We start from the raw sequence: 24,807 nt of genomic DNA, 5'->3' as shown, positions 1-24,807 counted from the left end.
TCAGCAAAGGATAACAAGAGAAGGAAACAAATTAAATAATAGAAGTAAATTGGAAAGTTGTTTAAAATTATATTCTCTATCTAAATCATAAAAGAAACATTTTGGGTTTCATGTCCCTTTAACACTTCCCGGCCCACTGAGCTTGTCCTCAGTAATTGGCTTTGTATAATCAGCCATACAGTACAAGAGGCAAAAACTTACAGTATCCAAAGATCAAAACAATGTACGTTTGATAGCGACGTGTCTTTGCAAAGTTTTTATTATATTTATAGGATTCACATTGAGCATACATATTTACATGTACAGGTACAAATCCCAAAATCCAGAATTACAAAAGTCAAGCTTTTTAATTTTTTTATTTTTTTCAAATAAAGGGCTAGATTACAAGTGGAGCGCAAATTTGCCCTTCTTGCAGGGAGGCAATAAATAACCAGCTATTACAAGTGGCTGGTTATTGCGATCACAAGCTTGCACTAGCAATTAGCGCTTATAAAATGAACCAGAGATCAGAAGCTTGCGGTAGCAATTAGCGCTTATAAAATAAACCAGAGATCAGAAGCTTGCACTAGCAATTAGCGCTTATAAAATAAACCAGAGATCAGAAGCTTGCGGTAGCAATTAGCGCTTATAAAATAAACCAGAGATCAGAAGCTTGCGGTAGCAATTAGCGCTTATAAAATAAACCAGAGATCAGAAGCCTGCGGTAGCAATTAGCGCTTATAAAATAAACCAGAGATCAGAAGCTTGTGGTAGCAATTAGCGCTTATAAAATAAACCAGAGATCAGAAGCTTGTGGTAGCAATTAGCGCTTATAAAATAAACCAGAGATCAGAAGCTTGCACTAGCAATTAGCGCTTATAAAATAAACCAGAGATCAGAAGCTTGCGGTAGCAATTAGCGCTTATAAAATAAACCAGAGATCAGAAGCTTGTGGTAGCAATTAGCGCTTATAAAATGAACCAGAGATCAGAAGCTTGCGGTAGCAATTAGCGCTTATAAAATGAACCAGAGATCAGAAGCTTGTGGTAGCAATTAGCGCTTATAAAATAAACCAGAGATCAGAAGCTTGCGGTAGCAATTAGCGCTTATAAAATAAACCAGAGATCAGAAGCTTGTGGTAGCAATTAGCACTTATAAAATAAACCAGAGATCAGAAGCCTGCGGTAGCAATTAGCGCTTATAAAATAAACCAGAGATCAGAAGCCTGCGGTAGCAATTAGCGCTTATAAAATAAACCAGAGATCAGAAGCCTGCAGTAGCAATTAGCGCTTATAAAATAAACCAGAGATCAGAAGCTTGCTGTAGCAATTAGTGCTTATAAAATAAACCAGAGATCAGAAGCTTGCACTAGCAATTAGCGCTTATAAAAAAAACCAGAGATCAGAAGCCTGCGGTAGCAATTAGCGCTTATAAAATAAACCAGAGATCAGAAGCCTGCGGTAGCAATTAGCACTTATAAAATAAACCAGAGATCAGAAGCTTGCGGTAGCAATTAGCGCTTATAAAATAAACCAGAGATCAGAAGCTTGCGGTAGCAATTAGCGCTTATAAAATAAACCAGAGATCAGAAGCCTGCGGTAGCAATTAGCGCTTATAAAATAAACCAGAGATCAGAAGCTTGCGGTAGCAATTAGCGCTTATAAAATAAACCAGAGATCAGAAGCTTGCGGTAGCAATTAGCGCTTATAAAATGAACCAGAGATCAGAAGCTTGCGGTAGCAATTAGCGCTTATAAAATAAACCAGAGATCAGAAGCTTGCGGTAGCAATTAGCGCTTATAAAATGAACCAGAGATCAGAAGCTTGTGGTAGCAATTAGCGCTTATAAAATAAACCAGAGATCAGAAGCCTGCGGTAGCAATTAGCGCTTATAAAATAAACCAGAGATCAGAAGCTTGCGGTAGCAATTAGCGCTTATAAAATGAACCAGAGATCAGAAGCTTGCGGTAGCAATTAGCGCTTATAAAATAAACCAGAGATCAGAAGCTTGCGGTAGCAATTAGCGCTTATAAAATGAACCAGAGATCAGAAGCTTGTGGTAGCAATTAGCGCTTATAAAATAAACCAGAGATCAGAAGCCTGCGGTAGCAATTAGCGCTTATAAAATAAACCAGAGATCAGAAGCTTGCGGTAGCAATTAGCGCTTATAAAATGAACCAGAGATCAGAAGCTTGTGGTAGCAATTAGCGCTTATAAAATAAACCAGAGATCAGAAGCCTGCGGTAGCAATTAGCGCTTATAAAATAAACCAGAGATCAGAAGCCTGCGGTAGCAATTAGCGCTTATAAAATAAACCAGAGATCAGAAGCCTGCGGTAGCAATTAGCGCTTATAAAATAAACCAGAGATCAGAAGCTTGTGGTAGCAATTAGCGCTTATAAAATAAACCAGAGATCAGAAGCCTGCGGTAGCAATTAGCACTTATAAAATAAACCAGAGATCAGAAGCCTGCGGTAGCAATTAGCGCTTATAAAATAAACCAGAGATCAGAAGCCTGCGGTAGCAATTAGCACTTATAAAATAAACCAGAGATCAGAAGCCTGCGGTAGCAATTAGCGCTTATAAAATAAACCAGAGATCAGAAGCCTGCAGTAGCAATTAGCGCTTATAAAATAAACCAGAGATCAGAAGCCTGCGGTAGCAATTAGTGCTTATAAAATAAACCAGAGATCAGAAGCTTGCGGTAGCAATTAGCGCTTATAAAATAAACCAGAGATCAGAAGCCTGCGGTAGCAATTAGCGCTTATAAAATAAACCAGAGATCAGAAGCTTGTGGTAGCAATTAGCGCTTATAAAATAAACCAGAGATCAGAAGCTTGCCGTAGCAATTAGCGCTTATAAAATGAACCAGAGATCAGAAGCTTGTGGTAGCAATTAGCGCTTATAAAATAAACCAGAGATCAGAAGCCTGCGGTAGCAATTAGCACTTATAAAATAAATCAGATCCCAAAATAGTGTAGTGTGTATTTTATTAAAAAATTTAAATTTGTAGCATTAATAAAATAACTGCACTAGGCAGTATTTTGGGGGTAAAGTTGGCAGGAAAGTGGTGTGTGAAAAAAACAGCACTGAAAAGTGCCTTTACGTTTTGATCTATGTGAACTTTGTGTTCCCAGTAAATATATATTTATGCTTTATATACTGTACATATATATTTGTGTTAATATGAGTATATACACATACTAACACGTAAGCATATACATATATATTTACAATTTGCTGCCATCACTGCCCTAGTTCTTGTGCCGTTTCTGACGGCATGAGAACGAGGCTCCCATAGGAGCCTATGGAAGCGCGCACTCTCGTGAGCACAATGCTTCCCAGCAATGCGAACACAAGCTCACGTTCTGTCAACTTGTAATACCAGTGCACATAGCTAATGTGTGCTCTTATTACTCAGTGGAGCGATATTTAGCGCTCCACTTGTAATCTGGTCCAAAATGATAAAAAAATACTATTTTCCCTGCCTGTAAATCAGTCATCTCTGCCTGCGTCTTTGGTTTGTTTTTTGTTCTAAATGCAAATAACAAATATTACCTTTCTGATTACAGTACTGTACTATCTTGGTGGTATTATGTATATAAAAGTACTGAAAATATATATATATATATATATATATATATATAATGAGCTTAAAGGGGCACTGAAACCAAATGTTTTCTTTCGTGATTCAGAGCATGAAATTTTAAGCAACTTTCTAATTTACTCCTATTATCAAATTTTCTTTATTTGAAATGCAAGAATGTAAGTTTAGATGCCGGCCCATTTTTGGGGAACAACCTGGGTTGTCCTTGCTGATTGTTTGGCTAAATTCATCCACCAATAAAAAATAAATAAAAAAGTGCTGTCCAGAGTGCTGAACTAAAAAAAAAGCTTAGATGCCTTCTTCAAATAAAGATAGCAAGAGAACAACATTTTTTTATAATAGGAGTAAATTAGAAAGTTGCTTAAAATTGCATGCTCTATCTGAATCACGAAAGAAAAAAATTTGGGTTCAGTGTCCCTTTAAGGTTACACGTATAAGCTGTATTATGACGTAACTATTGCCTAAATAACATAACATATTGTTGTTTACACTTGGTCTCATCCCCTCGCCAATCTGTCGCATTTTAAAGATGCAAATATTCCAAAATCCAAACATTTTCCGGTTCCAAGCAGTTTGGGTAACAGGTTTTCTACCTATATCAAATTTGTGTCATTATCTTAGTATCCTTTGTAGAAGGATGAAGTGATGCACTATGGGGAGCTAGCTCAACACATCAGTAAGCCGATGACAAGAGGCATATATATTTGCAACCACCAATCAGCAGCTAGCTCCCAGCTCCTGAGCCTACCTAGGTATACCAAGGATACCAAGAGCACTAAGCAAATGAAATAATAGAAGTAAATTGGAATGTTGATTAGAATTGTATGTTCTATCTGTATCATGTAGGAAGAATTTGGGTTTTATATCCCTTTTTAGCTTTTCCAATGTTATTGGAAGAAATGGACTTCTACGTGTGTCGCTTTTTGTATTTTACAGACACCTGTTGGTGAATCCCCGAGACCGGCGCGTGGTGTTAATAGAATCGGTGCTGTCCCCCTCTCACTACAGGGAAACTCTAACAAGTGTTCTTTTCAAGCACTTTGAGGTACAAGCTTTCTTAATTTAAAATGTGAAAAAATCAGGGAAAAGGGTGTTTGTTTTCAAACTAGATTTCTGCAATCTGTGGGTCTATAAATAATAACTCTACTTACATAGGATGCTAAATATCTCATTTTAGAACTATTTGCGGTTGTCGTATTAAGTCACAGTACCCTTCTCTTCCAATCCATTTGAAACATGGGGGTTTCACAGTCTCTTGATGGGGGTTTTAAAGGAATTTTCGTAATATGTGACAGATAATTAAAATGCAAACATTTGTATTACATAGTATAAGAAAATATGGCTTGTATTAATATGACAACTGAAAACCTATCACTAAAGGATGTAATTGACCTTTAGTATTTATAGAATTCAGTAGCAGCTGGCCTCTCACATTCATTTTATGACAATCAGGTGTTACAGCCAATGGGAAGCATACCAGCCGCTCTGTTATACGTTATATCTGTGCGCTCCTGTGCTACTGCTATTGAGCTGCTACCTAGCATGACTGGCTGTACCTGCACAGTTAGTAGTGAAAGCTCTTCGGCTCTCTTACATCGGCTCAGGAGCTCACATCTATAGCTTTTAACAGAGCAGGCAGTATGCTTCCCATTAGCTATGCCACCTGCTTGTCAGGGGATAGAGAAACTCCAGTATGGCTGGCTGCTGCTTAGATATCATATTAATAAATATATCCAAATGTTCTCATTACATTCATACTGTGCAATAAAGGTTTACTGTCACTTTAATTCAGTATTGATGATGCTACCTTATGTGTTTAACTGCAGGTATTTCACTTAAAGGAATAATAAAACTGGGAGGCTAATTTTTCTAAAGTTTACGTAACTTTTCTGTAGCCGACACTACAGTATTTAGATATTTAATATAGGTGGACATTTCTACAGGCCAAACTAGCTATTTGAAATAACAAAATACTTGTCAAGTAGTTATTTGTAAAGAATTCAAAAGTAAATGGATCATTGAGAACACATTAAAGTAAGAACATATTTTTCAGTACACTGTTCCATTAAAAGCACATTAAACTCTTCTTGCTTTTGTGACAAATGGGTTTTCTCAGCATTTGCTAATGATTTGGATTTGAGTACCCCACAAAGACACATGATGCACATTAATATGGAATTCTGATGGATTGATATTGGGGACAATGTTTTATTATAAATAAGTAGAGTAAACTTTTTTTAAATAGTACAGTTTAGTAAATATCTTTGCCAATCTGTATAAATTAAACTTTGTAATGGTTGTAACTTTTTGGATTTAAAGGTTTTTATTGAGCTTGGAATATACAAAAAGTTAATGAGAAAATATACATAACATGTTACAGAGTTCACTAGACTTTCATAAGAGTCAAATTAACATGAACAGTTCCACTGTCCTAGATGATAAGTGTCCTCTTGATCTCGAAGGGGGAGATCAGTTAGAAGGTCTTTTCCTTTTCTCTCTTTCAGAAGTACCATAGCTCAGTTTTAAATTTTCTATCATTAACAAACAGCATAATAACATAAATCAAGTGGGAAGACCCAACATGGGGCTTCGAACATCAATGAAATTATGGTATCCAACCTCTTTTTAACATTGGATTAAAAAATCTTACAGGATAACCGATCTGTTGGATATATATATATGTATTTGGTATATATCATTCAATATAGCTCTAAAAGCATAAGTAAAAGCAAACAAGGAATAAAGAAAGGCAAAGGGGTAGAGGGGAGGCAAAAAAGGGGGGGGAAGAGGGGAATGTTATTATTTGATAGGGCGATAGAGATTTGGGGGTATTACCTGTCTAACGTGCGTGTGTGTGTGGGGGGGGGGTTCCAGAGTTCCAACATCGCCTCGTACATTTCTGTTTTCCCATTTTTCATGTATTGGTATCTTTCTATCTGAAGTAATGAAGAGACCTGTCCTCTCCATATGTCTAGTGTGGGAACCTCATTGGATTTCCATCTCTGAGGGATAAGGGCCTTGGCCCCATTTAACATAATATACATTAAAAGTTTTTTAGGTTATGGTTGTAACTTTTTAAATGTAATCTGGTCCACAGGTTCCATCAGTGCTGTTTGCTCCAGGTCATCTTATGTCACTCCTGACCCTGGGGATTAATTCGGCTATGGTCCTTGATGTTGGTTATGCAGAAAGTTTGGTGCTGCCTGTATCCTTTAACGGAATATAAATAATGTACATCATATTTTTAAGGCTTTTTAAAACTTTCTCAAACCTATTTTGCTCCAGCTTGTTCCTCTCAACTTTTACCTTTCATAAATTAGTTCTTGTTGAAATGTCGCCCCAATAGTAATATCGAGATTCAAGAAAAATAGTGACCAGTAACGTGCACTCACAAACATAAAATATAACACTAGATATAAACAATGTGTTATAGTAAACGTACCGCCGTTCCTCCACCCACATCTCCTACTTTTTTTTAGCAGTGCGATGACAAATCCGCCTTCTTCCAATCGTTGCATGGCCCATCTGGAGGATCCCGGATTTGTCATTGCTCTGTTTAACAAAGTAAAAGATGCGGGCGGAGGAACAGCGGTAAGTTTACTATAACTCAATGGTAAATATTCTAAAAATTAAGCTTTTAATGAATTAAAGTGCCTCTGTTTTTAACATTATTTTATACTGGGCAGTAATTAAACTTTGCAATTACTTTAATGAACTTCAGATATTCCCAGTTATCAGATTTGCGTGTAGTAAACCTCAGAGAAGAGAGAGATTCATACAGTGAAGTTCCGTATAACTTCAAACATATGATAGGAACCTCACTCATGTAGTATAGAGCTTATCACTGGGCTGTGCGAGTATCTCAACCCACTCCAGGAGTGATCATGTAGATTAACTGCATAAAAACAATTGTACATCACACATGAAAGAAACGCAAGGAAAAAAACGACTAGTTCACAATATAACTGGATCTACGGTTTAGCGAACACTGGCTCTCGCCCATTGTTCACCCCCCGCCTCCTGTCGCATTACCTTTGTGTGTGATAAGGAAATACACAAAGGTGATGTCACAGGAGGCGGGACTCATTGTTTTAATTTTACGTTTGGCTACCTGGTAACTCCTGGAGTGTATTAAGATATTCACATGCTGATTTCCTGAGAGCTCAGTAATAAGATCAATTTGATACATTTTGTCCTTTCTCTTAAAAATATTGTATCATCATTGTACTTTTTATACTTTGTACCCATGGACAGAGCTGCGGAATCGGTATAAATAAAGTATAATACCACTACGTGTGTAAGATTCCTATCATATGTTTGAAGTTATACGGAACTTTACTACGGTATATAAATCTCTTCTCTGAGGTTTACTACTACTAATTCTCTGATACCCAGGACATCTGAAGTTCATTAAAGGGATAGTAAAGTCCAAATTAAACTTTCATGATTTAGATAGTTGTTTAATATTAAATTCCCTTTCTAATGTACTTTTATCATCAAATTTTTCACAGCTAGAGGACGTTAGTTCATGTGTTTCATATAAATAACATTGTGCTCACGCACGTGAATTTATTTAAATGGACATAAAACCCAATTTTTTTTCTTTCATGATTTAGATAGAACATAACATTTTAAACAACTTTCTAATTTACTTCTATTATCAAATTTTCTTAGTTTTCTTGTTATCCTTTGTGGAAAAGCAGAAACGTAAGCTCAAGAGTGTGCACGTGTCTGCAGCACTATATAGCAGCAGTTTTGCAACAATGTTATACATTAGCAGGTGCACTAGATGGCAGCACTATTTCCTGTCGTGTAGTGCTTCAGGCATGTGCATGCTACCTACCTAGGTATCTCTTCAACAAAGAATAACATGAGAAAGAAAACAAAATAATAATAGAAGTAAATGGGAAACTTTTTAAAAATATTATTCTCTATCTGAATCATGAAAAACATTTTTTGGGTTTAATGTCCCTTTAAGAGTCAGCACTAATTGCATGAAATGCAAATCTTGTCAAAAGATCTGAAATAAGGGGGCAGTCTGCAGAAGCTTAGATACAAGGTAATCACAGAGGTAAAAAGTATATTTCTATAACAGTGTGGGTTATGAAAAACTGGGGAATGGGTAATAAAGTAATTATCTTTCTTTTTTAAACGATAACATTTTTGGTGTTTACTATCCCTTTAAGGACTATATCCTTTGTTGCCAAATATACTACGTATTCACTTTATTGCATTTTTTGTGTGTTGATTTAAGTGAAGGTAAACTTTGATGAATCTCTGCCCTGTTTTTAAAAATATTATTAAAATCAGGGGCACTTTCATTCATCAAAGTTTACATTTCACTATTTTTGTAAAAGTACTTACCTTTTATTCTGGAAGCCGCTCCAGCGCTTCCCCCGCCCATTGCAAGTCTGTTCTAACATCACCAATGACGAATCTGGCTTCCTCCAATCACGGCGTGGCCCCAGGCAATGTTTGCTCTGGGGGGAAGCCGTGATTGGAGACTTGCGACGGGCAGGGGAAGCGCTGGAGCGGCGGCTTCCAGAATAAAAGGTATTTTTACAAAAACTGTGAAAACATAATTTATGTAAGAACTTACCTGATAAATTCATTTCTTTCATATTGGCAAGAGTCAATGAGCTAGTGACGTATGGGATATACAATCCTACCAGGAGGGGCAAAGTTTCCCAAACCACAAAATGCTTATAAATACACCCCTCACCACACCCACAATTCAGTTTAACAAATAGCCAAGTACTGGGGTGATAAAGAAAGGAGTAAAAAGCATCAACAAAGGAATTTGGAAATAATTGTGCTTTATACAAAAAAAATCATAACCACCATAAAAAGGGTGGGCCTCATGGACTCTTGCCAATATGAAAGAAATGAATTTATCAGGTAAGTTCTTAAATATTATGTTTTCTTTCATGTAATTGGTAAGAGTCCATGAGCTAGTGACGTATGGGATAGCAATACCCAAGATGTGGAACTTCACGCAAGAGTCACTAGAGAGGGAGGGATAAAAATAAAAACAGCCATTTTTCGCTGAAAAAAATAATCCACAACCCAAAATATAAGTTAATTCTCATGAAATGAAAAACTTAAAACATAAGCAGAAGAATCAAACTGAAACAGCTGCCTGAAGAACTTTGCTACCAAAAACTGCTTCCGAAGAAGCAAATACATCAAAATGGTAGAATTTAGTAAATGTATGCAAAGAAGACCAGGTTGCTGCTTTGCAAATCTGATCAACTGAAGCTTCATTCTTAAAAGCCCACAAAGTGGAGGCTGATCTAATAGAATGAGCTGTAATTCTCTGAGGTGGGGCTTGACCCGACTCCAAATAAGCTTGATAAATCAAAAGCTTTAACCACGATGCCAAGGAAACGGCAGAACCCTTCTGACCATTCCTAGAACCAGAAAAGATAACAAATAGACTAGAAGTCTTCCTGAAATCTTTAGTAGCTACAACATAATATTTCAAAGCTAAGCTCTTATCACATCCAAAGAATGTAAGGATTTCTCCAAAGAATTCTTAGGATTAGGACACAAGGAAGGGACAACAATTTCTCTATTAATGTTGTTAGAATTCACAACCTTAGGTAAGAATTTAAATGAAGTCTGCAAAACCGCCTTATCCTGCTGAAAAATCAGAAAAGGAGATTCACAAGAAAGAGCAGATAATTCAGAAACTCTTCTAGCAGAAGAGATGGCCAAAAGGAACAACACTTTCCAAGAAAGTGATTTAATGTCCAAAGAATGCATAGGCTCAAATGGAGGAGCCTGTAAAGCCTTCAAAACCAAATTAAGACTCCAAGGAGGAGAGATTGATTTAATGACAGGCTTGATACAAACCAAAGCTTGTACAAAACAGTGAATATCAGGAGCTTAGCAATCTTTTTGTGAAATAAGACAGAGCAGAGATTTGTCCCTTCAAGGAACTTGAAGACAAACCCTTAGCCAAATCATCCTGAAGAAACTGTAGAATACTAGGAATTCTGAAAGAATGCCAAGCGAATTTATGAGAAGAACACCATGAAATATAAGTCTTCCAAACTCAATAATAAATCTTTCTAGAAACAGATTTACCAGCCTGTAACATAGTATTAATCACTGAGTCAGAGAAACCTCTATGACTAAGCACTAGGAGTTCAATTTCCATACCTTCAAATATAATGATTTGAGATCCTGATGGAAAAAACGGACCTTGAGACAGAAGGTCCTGCCTTAATGGAAGGAAGAGGCCAAGGTTGGCAACTGGACATCCGAACAAGATCCGCATACCAAAACCTGTGAGGCCATGCTGGAGCTACCAGCAATACAAACAAATGTTCCATGATGATTTTGGAGATCACTCTTGGAAGAAGAACTAGAGGCGGGAAAATATAAGCAGGTTGGTAACACCAAGGAAGTGTCAACGCATCCACTGCTTCCGCCTGAAGATCCCTGGACCTGGACAAGTACCTGGGAAGTTTCTTGTTTAGATGAGAAGCCATCAGATCTATTTCTGGAAGACCCCACATCTGAATAATCTGAGAAAACACATCTGGATGGAGGGACCACTCAACCGGATGTAAAGGATGGAGGGACCACTCCACCGGATGTAAAGTCTGACGGTTGAGATAATTCGCTTCCCAATTGTCTACACCTGGGATATGTACCGCAGAAATTAGACAAGAGCTGGATTCTGCCCAAGAAAGTATTCGAGATACTTCTTTCATAGCTAGGGGACTGTGAGTCCCACCCTGATGATTGACATATGCCACAGCTGTGATATTGTCTGTCTGAAAGCAAATGAACGGTTCTCTCTTCAACAGAGGCCAAGCCTGAAGAGCCCTGAAAATTGCACGGAGTTCCAAAATATTGATTGGTAATCTCGCCTCTTGAGATTTCCAAACCCATTATGCTGTCAGAGATCCCCAAACAGCTCCCCAACCTGAAAGACTCGCATCTGTTGTGATCACAGTCAAAGTTGGACGAACCAAAGAGGCCCCTAGAATTATACAATGGTGATCTAACCACCAAGTCAGAGATAGTCAAACATTGGGATTTAAGGATATTAATTGTGATATCCTTGTATAATCCCTGCACCAGTGATTCAGCATACAAAGCTGGAGAGGTCTCATATGAAAACGAGCAAAGGGGATCGCGTCCGATGCTGCAGTCATGAGACCTAAAACTTCCATGCACATCGCTACTGAAGGGAATGATTGAGACTGAAGGTTCCGACAAGCTGAAACAATTTTAATTGTCTCTTGTCTGTTAGAGACAGAGTCATGGACACTGAATCTATCGGGAAACCTAAAAAGTTGACCTTTGTCTGAGGAACTTTTTGGTAAATTGATCCTCCAACCATGTCTTTGAATAAACAACACTAGTTGATTCGTGTGAGATTCTGCAGAATGTAAAGACTGGGCTAGTACCAAGATATCGTCCAAATATGGAATTGCCGCAATACCCCGTTCTCTGATTACAGAGAGTAGGGCACCGAGAACCTTTGAAAAGATTCTTGGAGCTGTCGCTAGGCCAAAAGGAAGAGCGACAAATTGGTAATGCTTGTCTAGAAAAGAGAATCTCAGAAACTGATAATGATCTGGATGAATCGGAATGTGAAGATATGCATACTATACTAAGTCTACAATACTAAGTCTATTGTGGACATATAATGCCCTTGCTGAACAAAAGGCAGAATAGTCTTTATAGTCACCATTTTGAAAGTTGGTACTCTTACATAACTATTCATAATTTTCAGATCCAAAACTGGTCTGAAGAATTAATTTTCTTTCTTTGGGACAATGAATAGATTTGAATAAAACCCCAGACCCTGTTCCTGAAACGGAACTGGCATGATTACCCCTGATAACTCCATGTCTGAAACACACTTCAGGAAAGCCTGAGCCTTTACTGGGTTTGCTAGAATTCGTGAGAAAAAAATCTTCTCACAGGAAGTGTCTTACTCTGAATCCTATTCGATACCCTTGACAATGCTCTGAATCCATTGATTTTGAACAGATTTTATCCAAATATCCTTGAAAAACCTTAATCTGCCCCCTACCAGCTGAGCTGGAATGAGGGCCCGCACCTTAATGCGGACTTAGGGGCTGACTTTGGTTTCCTAAAAGGCTTGGATTTATTCCAATTTGAGGAAGGTTTCAAATTGGAGGCAGATTCCTTGGGGGAGGATAGAGTTTTCCGTTCCCTATTCTGACAAAAGGAACGAAAGCGGTTAGAAGCCTTAGATTTACCCTTAGGTTTTTTTATCCTGAGGCAGAAAAACTCCTTTTCCCCCAGTAACAGTTGAAATAATAGAATCCAACTGAGAACGAAATAAATTATTACCTTGGAAAGAAAGAGATAGTAATCTAGATTTAGATGTCATATCAGCATTCCAAGATTTAAGCCACAAAGCTCTTCTAGCTAATATAGCTAAAGACATGGATTCTAACATCACAAATAAAATGATTAGCAATGTTGCAGTAAGCAAATAATGCTAGATACGTCAGAATCCAATTCTTGTTGCGCTAATTCCTCCAACCAGAAAGTTGATGCAGCTGCAACATCAGCCAAAGAAATTGCAGGTCTGAGAAGATGAATATAATAGGGCCTTCCTTAGATAAGATTCAAGCTTCCTATCTAAAGGATCCTTAAAGGAAGTACTATCTTCCATAGAAAATAGTAGTACGTTTAGCAAGAGTAGAAATAGCCCCATCAATTTTGGGGATCTTTTCCCCAAAACTCTATAAATTTTGCTGGCAAAGGATACAATATTTTAAACCTTAAAAAAAGGAATAAAAGAAGTACCTGGCTTATTCCATTCCTTAGAATCATATCAGAAATAGGAAAAAAACTCCTGGAGAAACACAGGAGGTTTAAAAACAGCATTTTAAACGTTTATTAGACTGAACATCAAGAGGACTGGTTACCTCAATATCCAAAGTAATTAACACTTCTTAATAAAGAACGCATATACTCAATTTTAAATAAATAAGTAGATTTGTCAGTGTCAATGTCTGAGGAGGATCTTCTAATCAGATAGATCCTCATCAGAAGAGGATAAATTATCATATTGTTGGTCATTTGAAATTTCATCAACTAAATGAGAAGTTTTTAAAAAGACCTATTACATTTATTTGAAGGTGGAAATGCAGACAAAGCCTTCAGAATAGAATCAGAAACAAATTTTTAAAATTTACAGGTATATTATGCACATTAGAAGTTGAAGGAACTGCAACTGGCAATGTACTATTACTGATGGATACATTCTCTGCATGTAAAAGTTTATCATGACAACTATTACAAATGACATTTGGCGACATAATTTCTACAACTTTACAACAAATGCACTTAGCTTTTGTAGAAACCCGATGTCAGGCAGCAATGTTCCAGCAGAAGCTTCTGAGGCAGGATCAGATTGGGACATCTTGCACAATGTAAGAGAAAAAACAACATATAAAGCAAAATTATCTATTTCCTTATATGACAGTTTCAGGAATGGGAAAGAATGCAAATAGCATAGGCCTCTGATAGAGAAAAAATCAGAGGCAAACATCAATGGGGTATTGAAATAATGAAAAAGTTTGGTGCCAAAAATGACGCACAACGTAACTAAACTTTTTTGGCACAAAAAAATAACCGGGAAATGACACACTCGTGTCACTAATGACGCAACCGTGTGAAAGGTCTCGGTGTCAAGTATGACGCCGAAAAATGACGAACTTGTGTCATAGACGTACCTTTCGCGCCAAAAAAAATTTTGCGCCAAAAAATGACGCAATAATAGTTTAGCATTTGTCGCACCCGCCGGCCTTATACCGCCCGCAATTTGTAAGAAGTAGTCAATTGAAAAAAAAAAAGACTAAACCCCAGGTAAGAATAAATTTCATTTTAAAAAGATGTTTATATTCCCCAAATATGAAACTGACAGTCTGCAGAAGGAATACAATGAACCTGACTCATGGCAAATATAAGTCCAATACATATATTTAGAACTTTATATAAAGCATAAAGTGCCAAACCATAGCTGAGAGTGTCTTAAGTAATAAAAAACATACTTACCAAAAGACACCCATCCACATATAGCAGATAGCTAAAACCAGTACAGAAACAGTTATCAGTAGAGGTAATGGTAATTTGAGAGTATATCGTCCATCTGAAAAGGGAGGTAGGAGATGAATCTCTATGACCGATAACAGAGAACCCATGAAAAGACCACCGTTAGGGAAATCATTCATATTCAATAGGTGATACTCTCCACGTCCCTCTGACATTCGCTGTACTATGAGAGGAATCGGGCTTCAACAATGCTGAGAAGCGCATATCAACGTAGAAATCTTAGCACAAACTTACTTCACCACCTCCATAGGAGGCAAAGTTTGTAAAACTGATTTGTGGGTGTGGTGAGGGGTGTATTTATAGGCATTTTGAGGTTTGGGGAAACTTTGCCCCTCCTGGTAGGATTGTATATCCATATGTCACTAGCTCATGGACTCTTGCCAATTACATGAAAGAAATGTAAACTTGAATGAAAGTGCCCCTGTTTTTAATAGTATTTTAAAAACAGGGCACTGATTCATCAAAGTTTACCTTCACTTTATGGACTTTTTTCTTGATGATAAAGTGCACAGCATTACATTTTCACATTGTTTATATTTAGAGTAATATCGAGTTTGTTATGTTTGTGCGTTATAGCAATCTGACTTCCTTAAAAGGGACAGTCTAGGCCAAAATAAACTTTCATGATTCAGATAGAGCATGTAATTTTTAAACAATTTTCCAATTTACTTTTTATCACCAATTTTGCTTTGTTCTCTTGGTATTCTTAGTTGAAAGCTTAACCTAGGAGGTTGATTTGCTTGTTTCTTAGACCTTGAAGGCCACCTCTTTCAGATTGCATTTTAACAGTTTTTCACCACTAGAGGGTGTTAGTTCACATATTTCATATAGATAACACTGTGCTTGTGCACGTGAAGTTATCTGGGAGCAGGTACTGATTGGCTAGACTGCAAGTCTGTCAAAAGAACTGAAAAAAGGGGCAGTTTGCAGAGGCTTAGATACAAGATAATCACAGAGGTTAAAAGTATATTATTATAAATGTGTTAGTTATGCAAAACTGGGAAATGGTAATAAAGGGATTATCTATCTTTTAAAACAATAAAAATTCTGGTGTAGACTGTCCCTTTAAGGGAAATAGACTAAAGACTTATTTTATTGTGTCTGCTAAACTAAACAATGTCAAACTATTTTGTAAAATATGACAATTGCTTCAATATATAAACATTAGATAACCTTATTTGTGTGTGTATCTCTTTCTCAAATCTGCTTGTCTCTCTTGCACATTGTGTGTCTGTCAGTGTATCTCATTAATCTTGCAGCAAACTTATTCTTATTTTACATACATTTTCTTAACATTCTGGAAGATATATGAAGGAATACCCATTCTCAGTTGCTGGGGAGCTCTCCCATTGGGCGGGAAAGCCATTCATAAGTACGTATGCCATGATTTTGTATTTGTCATTTACAAATTGCCACTGAGAGACTGCTGATATGTCTGATCCATGTGCTGATGGTAGCACATTTTATATACAACCTGTCGCCAGGTGCCGTGTAAATTGCTGAAATTAAATCACACTTGTTCTCTACTTATTTCACCTAGAAAGTGTGGCCATATATCAGTGCGTTTATGGGTTATTTTGAAGAGAATTTTATATAATTTCTTTTTACAATTGTAGCTTTCTGTTTTCACATGTGAATGTACTTTTATTTTTTTGGGGTTTTATGTTATCTAACGCTAAATAACACATTTAATTTAAGTGGTTATAGTTTTAAGTGCTTTTTAGTGTGCCCTTAATTTATTTTTTCCTCTTATTGTTTAAAGATTTTATCAGTGAATAACAAACCTTAGAAGTCAGAGAGCTACAGTTCATTAACTATATATATATCTTCTTAAATGGAAAGAGTCCACCGCTGCATTCATTACTTTTGGGAAATAAGAACTTGGCCACCAGGAGGAGGCAAAGACACCACAGCCAAAGGCTTAAATATTCCTCCCACTCCCCTTCATCCCCCCAGTCATTCTTTGCCTTTCGTCCAGGAGGTTGCAGAGACGTGTTCAGAATTTTTAAATTTTAGTTTTTTGTCTCTTATGGAGGGTAGTACTCTTCGGCATGGGACAGGAGTTTTAAGTTAGCCCGACTCCTATTAACAGCTCCTCAAGCAATCGGCGTTGTCTAACTTCGCTCCGCTGCCTGCTTTCTTCTCTCAAGTCCATGGCGGAGGTGATGCCACTATTCGTCACACTTCAAAGGCCGTGTTCCTGTTCCACGGCCTAGATTCCGGTAAGATTGTTTAATTTTACTTTGTTGTCAATGTACTGTAATGTGAATGTTTTCCCGAGAGGTTACACACCTTTGCGGGTCTAACTATATTGACATAAGGGTCTCAGTGAGTCTCTGTTAGTATCTTGGAATCAGGGGTTATTGAACGGGGTTTATAATCATGTTCGTTATGTGATTCAACCTGCTTATGTGTGATGTTTATGGGCTCGTGGTTTGAACTTTGAGGCTTTTGGAAGTGACGCGGCCTTTTGGTTGGGCGCACCTTTTTGGACTATTCGGTTCACCTTGTGTTCAGGGGTGGTTCCATTCCGTTCCCCATTTCCGCATTCCTGGCTGTGTGGTGAAGGAGATATTCTAGTCCGCAGGGGTCTGGTCATAGGAGGTGGTGAGTGCCCCAGCCATTGTGGGTGTCACGTGCCGTTTTTGTTTTCATAGTTTAGTCAATATTGATATTTCCTCTATCCAGTTATGGAGGTTTCTGTTGCTGAGACTGTGCTCATTTAAGATTCTGTTACGGAGGATTCTGATACTGAGACTATTTTGATTTCAGATTCTGTGTCCGGTGACAAATCCAGATTGGCCCCGTTGACACTTGTCAACCAGTTTTGTTCGGTATGCCATTTCAGAGCGCCTGGTTCCTAGGGCTCGGGGAATCAAGGGACTGCTGAGCCATCCGCCTCTGGGGGTCCTGTCCTCCGAGAGGCGAGTTCCCTACCAATTCATACTTCTACACATGCGGGTAACCCAGTTTTTTATTCCTCCATGCAGGGTGGCGTGTTCTCCCCCGGATGTTGCAGCACGTTTTCGCTTCCACATAATGTTGTCTCCAGACGTTTCTTTGAGAATGAGCTCTTGCCATATTGTCCCGGGCCTTCCGCCTTGGGGAGGGCCTCTACAGTTCCCTGCGTAAGCTGTTTATAGTGTATCTAGATACAGCTCTTACTCTTTGACGTGTACTGTCTATCTGTCTGAGTTATAAGAGACCTTCGGGTCTTCTTCCATTGTCTCCGGGTGAGTTGGATTTCCTTTTAGGGATCTGTGTTTCCGGGTAATGGTTGCTCCCTGCAGGGACTCTGTTTAGCTCAGGGTTTTCCGGAGCTGGGTAGGCTTAATGCCTTTCTCTTCCTTGTGCCAGTGATTTCGGGCCTTGAGTACAGTTGTTGCCCTTCCGGCATCATCCCTTTACATTAGGGGATATTCTCCTCCCTATGGAGATGGAGTCCTTGCTTGGGGCTTCTCCTGGATGGGAGGCGGAAAGGTGGGATGGGTTCCCCCTGGGGGTCTTGCTGGCTCCAAGTCAGACTTATTGGGCCTTTATTTTGATAGATCCTTAGATCTATGGCCTGGCTTTCTATTTTCAGAGTCAGGTTGTACTTGTACTCTGTGGGGATGGCTGTGCTATCCCTTACGCTCGTTCCTGTACCTGTTTTGGGATTTTTTTTGTTCAGCTGTCTGGGATCTCTAAGGCTGGGTTGGTCCAGCTGGGTGTGGGACTGCAGGTCAGGATGGCCGAGCGGTCTAAGACGCTGCGTTTGGTCGCAGTCTCCTCTGGATGTGTGAGCCTTGTTGAGTCTATCCTGTTAGGGTATATATTTTACTTTCAACTTGCTCCTTTGATTTCAGAAGAAGGTTTACTCTTCCTTCGGGTTCTGAGGGTAAACTCCCCTTCTCGGGGGGCCTCAGTTGAGGTTTGGTGTTCCGCTTTTTAGGGACCTGTGTGTAGGTCCGGCGACTTAGGTTGCCTGGAGCGTGCCCTCTGTCTGGGGGTTGCATTTGCGGTCTGTTTCTTGCTTGACTGCTTCTTCCTCCTTGCAAGTACCCTCTGTGTCGTCCTGTTATGGACTCTGTGTTTTCAAACTTGGGGTTTTCCACCTGGGTGTATTGCACACTTTTTCATGGCGAATGCTTTGGTATTCTATGGTCAGACACTGGGAGGACTTTGCTTCTTCAGTTGCATTCCGCGCTTGCAGGATGTTGGAGAGACGTCTTTTCTGTCTCTGTGCCCAATATTATCCCGGGTTTCGCTTGGTATAGGCGTAGCCCCCTTTCCCTGTTTGGGCCCCTTTAGGTCTCTGTGAGCTGGGCTCACCTCTTGGAGGTTTTTTCTTTATTTTTTATTAGGGGACCTTTCGGTTTCCTTGGTTCTCCTTTGCCTTGTCCCCTTGGGGGTTTCGGCTAGTGTCTCCTTCATTTGTGGGGGATGAGCGGTGGGGGACCGTCAGTTGTGCGACGGTGTCTCCTGGAGGACTGTTGGCTCAGTCAAATCTGTTTGCAGTCTCTAGTTTGGCTTCTGGACTGACTGCGAGTCAGTGTCTTTGGGGCTTTTCCTCTTGAAATTTTCTCAGCTTCGGAAGAAGCAGGGTTTTTTATTGGGTAGAGGTTCAGGCCTCGTGCCCTCAGTATGGGCCGCCTATTGTACCCTCCCGTCTTGGCATTCAGTGTCCTCTATAGATTGGGTATTGTTTTCCCAAAAGTAATGAATGCAGCTGTGGACTCTTTCCATTTAAGAAGAAAAACATAAATTATGCTTACCTGATAATTTCCTTTTCTTCTGATGGAAAGAGTCCACAGCTCCCCAACCATAATTTTATGTGGTGCTTCCTTATTATTCTTCTTGCACCTTTCACCCTGATATTTCTTCTACTGTTCCTTGTTCCTCGGCAGAATGACTGGGGGATGAGGGGGAGTGGGAGGAGATTTTAAGCCTTTGGCTGGGGTGTCTTTGCCTCCCCCTGGTGGCCAGGTTCTTATTTCCCAAAGTAATGAATGCAGCTGTGGACTCTTTCCATCAGAAGAAAAGGAAAATATCAGGTAAGCATAATTTATGTTGTTTCATATAAACGGGTCATTTTAACAGACACACAGATCTTTTAATTTAAGATAAATGAGAAGTTTTCTATGTTTTAGCAAGTGACATTAATCTCACTGTGTGCTAACAATCTAGTCTACCTATTACCCTTTGATTCAGTAAAATGCATTTTTTTAAAAGGGGGGGAATTGTCTTTTCATTTGCTTACAGATTTATAAAATCAGTTGTCGTTACAATATTTGTAAGTGTTAGTTATGTTGCTATAGCTTTTTTGTTTAATATAATTGTTTTCTTTGCTCTATGTTTTCTGCAGAGAACTTGAAACTCAGCTGTTGGAGCTATGTACAGCTGATACTGCCACCTCCCAAGAAGCAGAGTCTAACGTCTTTAATGAGTAAGCGCCTGATATAGCTAGAGTTACTGCTTACTGTACTCATAATGAATAATAGACTCTATATGATCTTTATTGAAGAATCATGGATTTAAAGGGACAGTCAACACCAGGATTTTTATTATTTTAAAAGATGGATCATCTCTTTATTACTCATTCCCCAGTTTTGCATAACTAGCACAGTTATATTAATGTACTTTTTACCTCTGTGATTACCTTGTAGCTAAGCCTCTGCAGACTGCCCCTTATCTCAGTTATATTAATGTACTTTTTACCTCTGTGATTACCTTGTATCTAAGCCTCTGCAGACTGCTCCTTATCTCAGTAATATTAATGTACTTTTTACCTCTTTGATTACCTTGTATCTAAGCCTCTGCAGACTGCCCCTTATCTCAGTTATATTAATGTACTTTTTACCTCTTTGATTACCTTGTATCTAAGCCTCTGCAGACTGCCCCTTATCTCAGTTATATTAATATACTTTTTACCTCTGTGATTACCTTGTATCTAAGCTCTGCAGACTGCCCCTTATCTCAAGTTATATTAATGTACTTTTTACCCTCTGTGATTACCTTGTATCTAGGCCTCTGCAGACTGCCCCTTATCTCAGTGTATATTAATGTACTTTTTACCTCTGTGATTACCTTGTATCTAAGCCTCTGCAGACTGCCCCTTATCTCAGTTATATTTAATATACTTTTTACCTCTGTGATTACCTTGTATCTAGGCTCTGCAGACTGCCCCTTATCTCAGTTATATTAATGTAATTTCTCCAACATAGGTGGTGTCCGATCCACGGCGTCATCCTTACTTGTGGGATATTCTCTTCCCAACAGGAAATGGCAAAGAGCCCAGCAAAGCTGGTCACATGATCCCTCCTAGGCTCCGCCTACCCCAGTCATTCTCTTTGCCGTTGCACAGGCAACATCTCCACGGAGATGGTTAAGAGTTTTTTGGTGTTTAAATGTAGTTTTTATCCTTCAATCAAGTGTTTGTTATTTTAAAATAGTGCTCGGTATGTACTATTTACTCTGAAACAGAAAGGTGATGAAGATTTCTGTTTGTAAGAGGAAATGATTTTAGCAACCGTTACTAAAATCGATGGCTGTTTCCACACAGGACTGTTGAGATGAAGTAACTTCAGTTGGGGGAAACAGTTGGCAGACTTTTCTGCTTGAGGTATGACTGGCCACATTTCTAACAAGACTTTGTAATGCTGGAAGGCTGTCATTTCCCTATGGGGACCGGGTAAGCCATTTTCTTAGTTTAAGCAAAAGAATAAAGGGCTTCATAAGGGCTTAAAAAACTGGTAGACATTTTTTCTGGGCTAAAACGATTACTTTATTAAGCATATTGGCAGATTATAACTCTTATTAGTTATTATAATCTTGGGGATTGTTTTAAAAAAAACGGCAGGCCACTGTATTGGACACCTTTTTCAATGGGGGCCTTTTCTAGTCATAGACAGAGCCTCATTTTCGCGCCACTAATGCGCAGTTGTTTTGGAGAGCAAGGCATGCACATGCATGTGTGAGGAGCTAAGAACCACTGAAAAAGCTTGTAGAAGGCGTCATTTGGTATCGTATTCCCCCTCTGGGCTTGGTTGGGTCTCAGCAAAGCAGATACCTGGGACTGTATAGGGGTTAAATGTAAAAACGGCTCCGGTTCCGTTATTTTAAGGGTTAAAGCTCTGAAATTTGGTGTGCAATTCTTTTAAGGCTTTAAGACACTGGTGAAATTTTGGTGAACAATTCCTTCATTGCTTTTTCACATATTCAGTAATAAAGTGTGTTCAGTTTAAAATTTAAAGTGACTGTAACGGTTTTATTTTAAAACGTTTTTTGTGCTTGTTGACAAGTTTAAGCCTGTTTAACATGTCTGAACCATAGAATAAACGATGTTCTATATGTATGAAAGCCAGGTTTTCTCCCCATTTACATATATGTGATGATTGTGACATAGTGTCCAAACAAAATAGGGACAATGGTGCCACAGATAATGATATTGCCCAAGATGATCCTCAAATGAGGGGAGTAAGCATGGTACTGCATCATCCCCTTCTGTGTCTACACCAGTTTTGCCCACACAAGAGGCCCCTAGTACATCTAGTGCGCCAATACTTATTACCATGCAACAATTAACGGCTGTAATGATAATTCTATTGCAAACATTTTATCCAAAAATGCCTACTTATCAGAGAAAGCGCGATTGCTCTGTTTAAAAGCACTGAAGAGCAAGAGGACGCTGATGATAACTGTTCTGACATACCCTCACACCAATCTGAAGGGGCCAGAGGGAGGTTTTGTCCTGAGGAGAGAATTTCAGATTCAGGAAAAATTTCTCAACAAGCTGAACCTGATGTTGTAACATTTAAATTTAAATTAGAACATCTCCGCGCACTGCTTAAGGAGGGTATTATCTACTCTGGATGATTGTGACAATTTGGTCATTCCAGAAAAATTATGTAAGATGGACACAGTTCCTAGAGGTTGCCGGTGCCCCCCGATGCTTTTCCTATACCCAAGCGGGGTGGCGGACATAGTAAATAAGGAATGGGAAAGGCCCGGCATACCTTTTGTTCCTCCCCCTATTTTTAAGAAATTATTTCCTATGGTCGACCCCAGAAAGGACTTATGGCAGACAGTCCCCAAGGTCGAGGGGGCGGTTTCTACTCTAAACAAACGCACTCTACTATTCCTATAGAAAGATAGTTGTGCTTTCAAAGATCCTATGGATAAAAAATTAGAGGGTTTGCTTAAAAAGATGTTTTGTTCAGCAAGGTTACCTTCTACAACCAATTTCATGCATTGTTCCTGTCCACTACAGCAGCGTGTTTCTGGTTCGAAGAACTAGAGAAGTCGCTCAATAAAGAATCTTCGTATGAGGAGGTTATGGACAGAGTTCAAGCGCTTAAATTGGCTAACTCTTTTATTTTAGAATGCCGCTTTGCAATTAGCTAGATTAGCGGCGAAAAATTCAGGGTTTGCTATCGTGGCGCGCAGAGCGCTTTGGCTAAAGTCTTGGTCAGCGGATGTGTCTTCCAAGACAAAATTGCTTAACATCCCTTTCAAAGGGTAAAACACTGTTTGGTCCTGATTTGAAAGAGATTATTTCAGACATCACCGGGGGAAAGGGCCACGCCCCTTCCTCAGGATAGGTCTTTTAAGGCTAAGAATAAGCCTAATTTTCGTCCCTTTCGCAGAAACGGACCAGCCTCAAATTCTACATCCTCTAAGCAAGAGGGTAATACTTCTCAACCCAAACCAGCCTGGAGACCGATGCAAGGCTGGAACAAGGGTAAGCAGGCCAAGAAGCCTGCCACTGCTACCAAAACAGCATGAAGGGATGGCCCCCGATCCGGGACCGGATCTGGTGGGGGGCAGACTTTCTCTCTTTGCTCAGGCTTGGGCAAGAGATGTCAGGATCCCTGGGCACTAGAAATAGTTTCTCAGGGTTATCTCCTGGAATTCAAGGGACTACCCCCAAGGGGAAGGTTCCACAGGTCTCAATTATCTTCAAACCAAATAAAAAGACAGGCATTCTTACATTGTGTAGAAGACCTGTTAAAAATGGGAGTGATTCATGCAGTTCCATTAGGAGAACAAGGGATGGGCTTTTACTCCAACCTGTTCATAGTTCCCCAAAAAGAGGGAACATTCAGACCAATTTTAGATCTCAAGATACTAAACAAATTTCTCAGGGTTCCATCGTTCAAAATGGAAACCATTCGAACGATCCTTCCTACCATCCAGGAAGGTCAATTTATGACCACGGTGGATTTAAAGGATGCGTACCTACATATTCCTATCCACAAGGACATCATCAGTTCCTAAGGTTCGCTTTTCTGGACAAGCATTACCAGTTTGTGGCACTTCCATTCGGATTAGCCACTGCTCCGAGAATTTTCACAAAGGTACTAGGGTCCCTTCTAGCGGTTCTAAGACCAAGGGGCATTGCAGTAGTACCTTACTTGGACGACATCCTGATTCAAGCGTCGTCTCTGTCAAAAGCAAAGGCCCATACGGACGTCGTCCTAGCCTTTCTCAGATCCTCACAGATGGAAAGTGAACATAGAAAAAAGTTCTCTGTCCCCGGTCAACAAGAGTTCCCCTTCTTGGGAACAATAATAGATTCCTTAGAAATGAGGATTTTTCTAACAGAGGTCAGAAAATCAAAAACTTCTAAGCTCTTGTCAAGTACTTCATTCTGTTCTTCATCCTTCCATAGCGCTGTGCATGGAAGTAATAGGATTGATGGTTGCAGCAATGGACATAGTTCCGTTTGCACGAATTCATCTAAGACCATTACAACTGTGCATGCTCAGACAGTGGAATGGGGATTATACAGACTTGTCTCCGACGATTCAAGTAGATCAAAAGACCAGAGATTCACTCCGTTGGTGGCTGACCCGGACAATCTGTCACAGGGAATGAGCTTCCGCAGACCAGAGTGGGTCATTGTCCACGACCGACGCCAGCCTGGTGGGCTGGGGCGCGGTCTGGGAACCCCTGAAAGCGCAGGGTCTTTGGTCTCGAGAAGAATCTCTTCTCCCGATAAAACATTCTGGAACTGAGAGCGATATCAATGCTCTCAAAGCTTGGCCTCAACTAGCAAAGGCCAAATTCATAAGGTTTCAATCAGACAACATGACGACTGTTGCATATATCAACCATCAGGGGGGAACAAGGA

General features: G+C 39.3%; 1 protein-coding gene across 1 annotated transcript in view; it reads left to right on the top strand.

Moving 5' to 3' along the window:
* ACTR10 (actin related protein 10) overlaps nucleotides 1-24,807 on the top strand; it is a 78,916-nt gene that overhangs the window by 18,567 nt on the left and 35,542 nt on the right. The window contains 5 exon segments of the mRNA XM_053697320.1: nucleotides 4,521-4,629; nucleotides 6,682-6,789; nucleotides 16,001-16,068; nucleotides 20,041-20,092; nucleotides 20,094-20,121. Of these exon segments, the coding sequence (XP_053553295.1) occupies nucleotides 4,521-4,629; nucleotides 6,682-6,789; nucleotides 16,001-16,068; nucleotides 20,041-20,092; nucleotides 20,094-20,121 (365 nt within the window).

This window comes from Bombina bombina, chromosome 1, assembly GCF_027579735.1.
Source record: "Bombina bombina isolate aBomBom1 chromosome 1, aBomBom1.pri, whole genome shotgun sequence".
In the NCBI taxonomy this organism is placed as follows: Eukaryota; Metazoa; Chordata; class Amphibia; order Anura; family Bombinatoridae; genus Bombina; species Bombina bombina.
The sequence above is the reverse complement of the archived record's forward strand: the minus strand, read 5'-3'. Positions and strand labels throughout refer to the sequence as shown.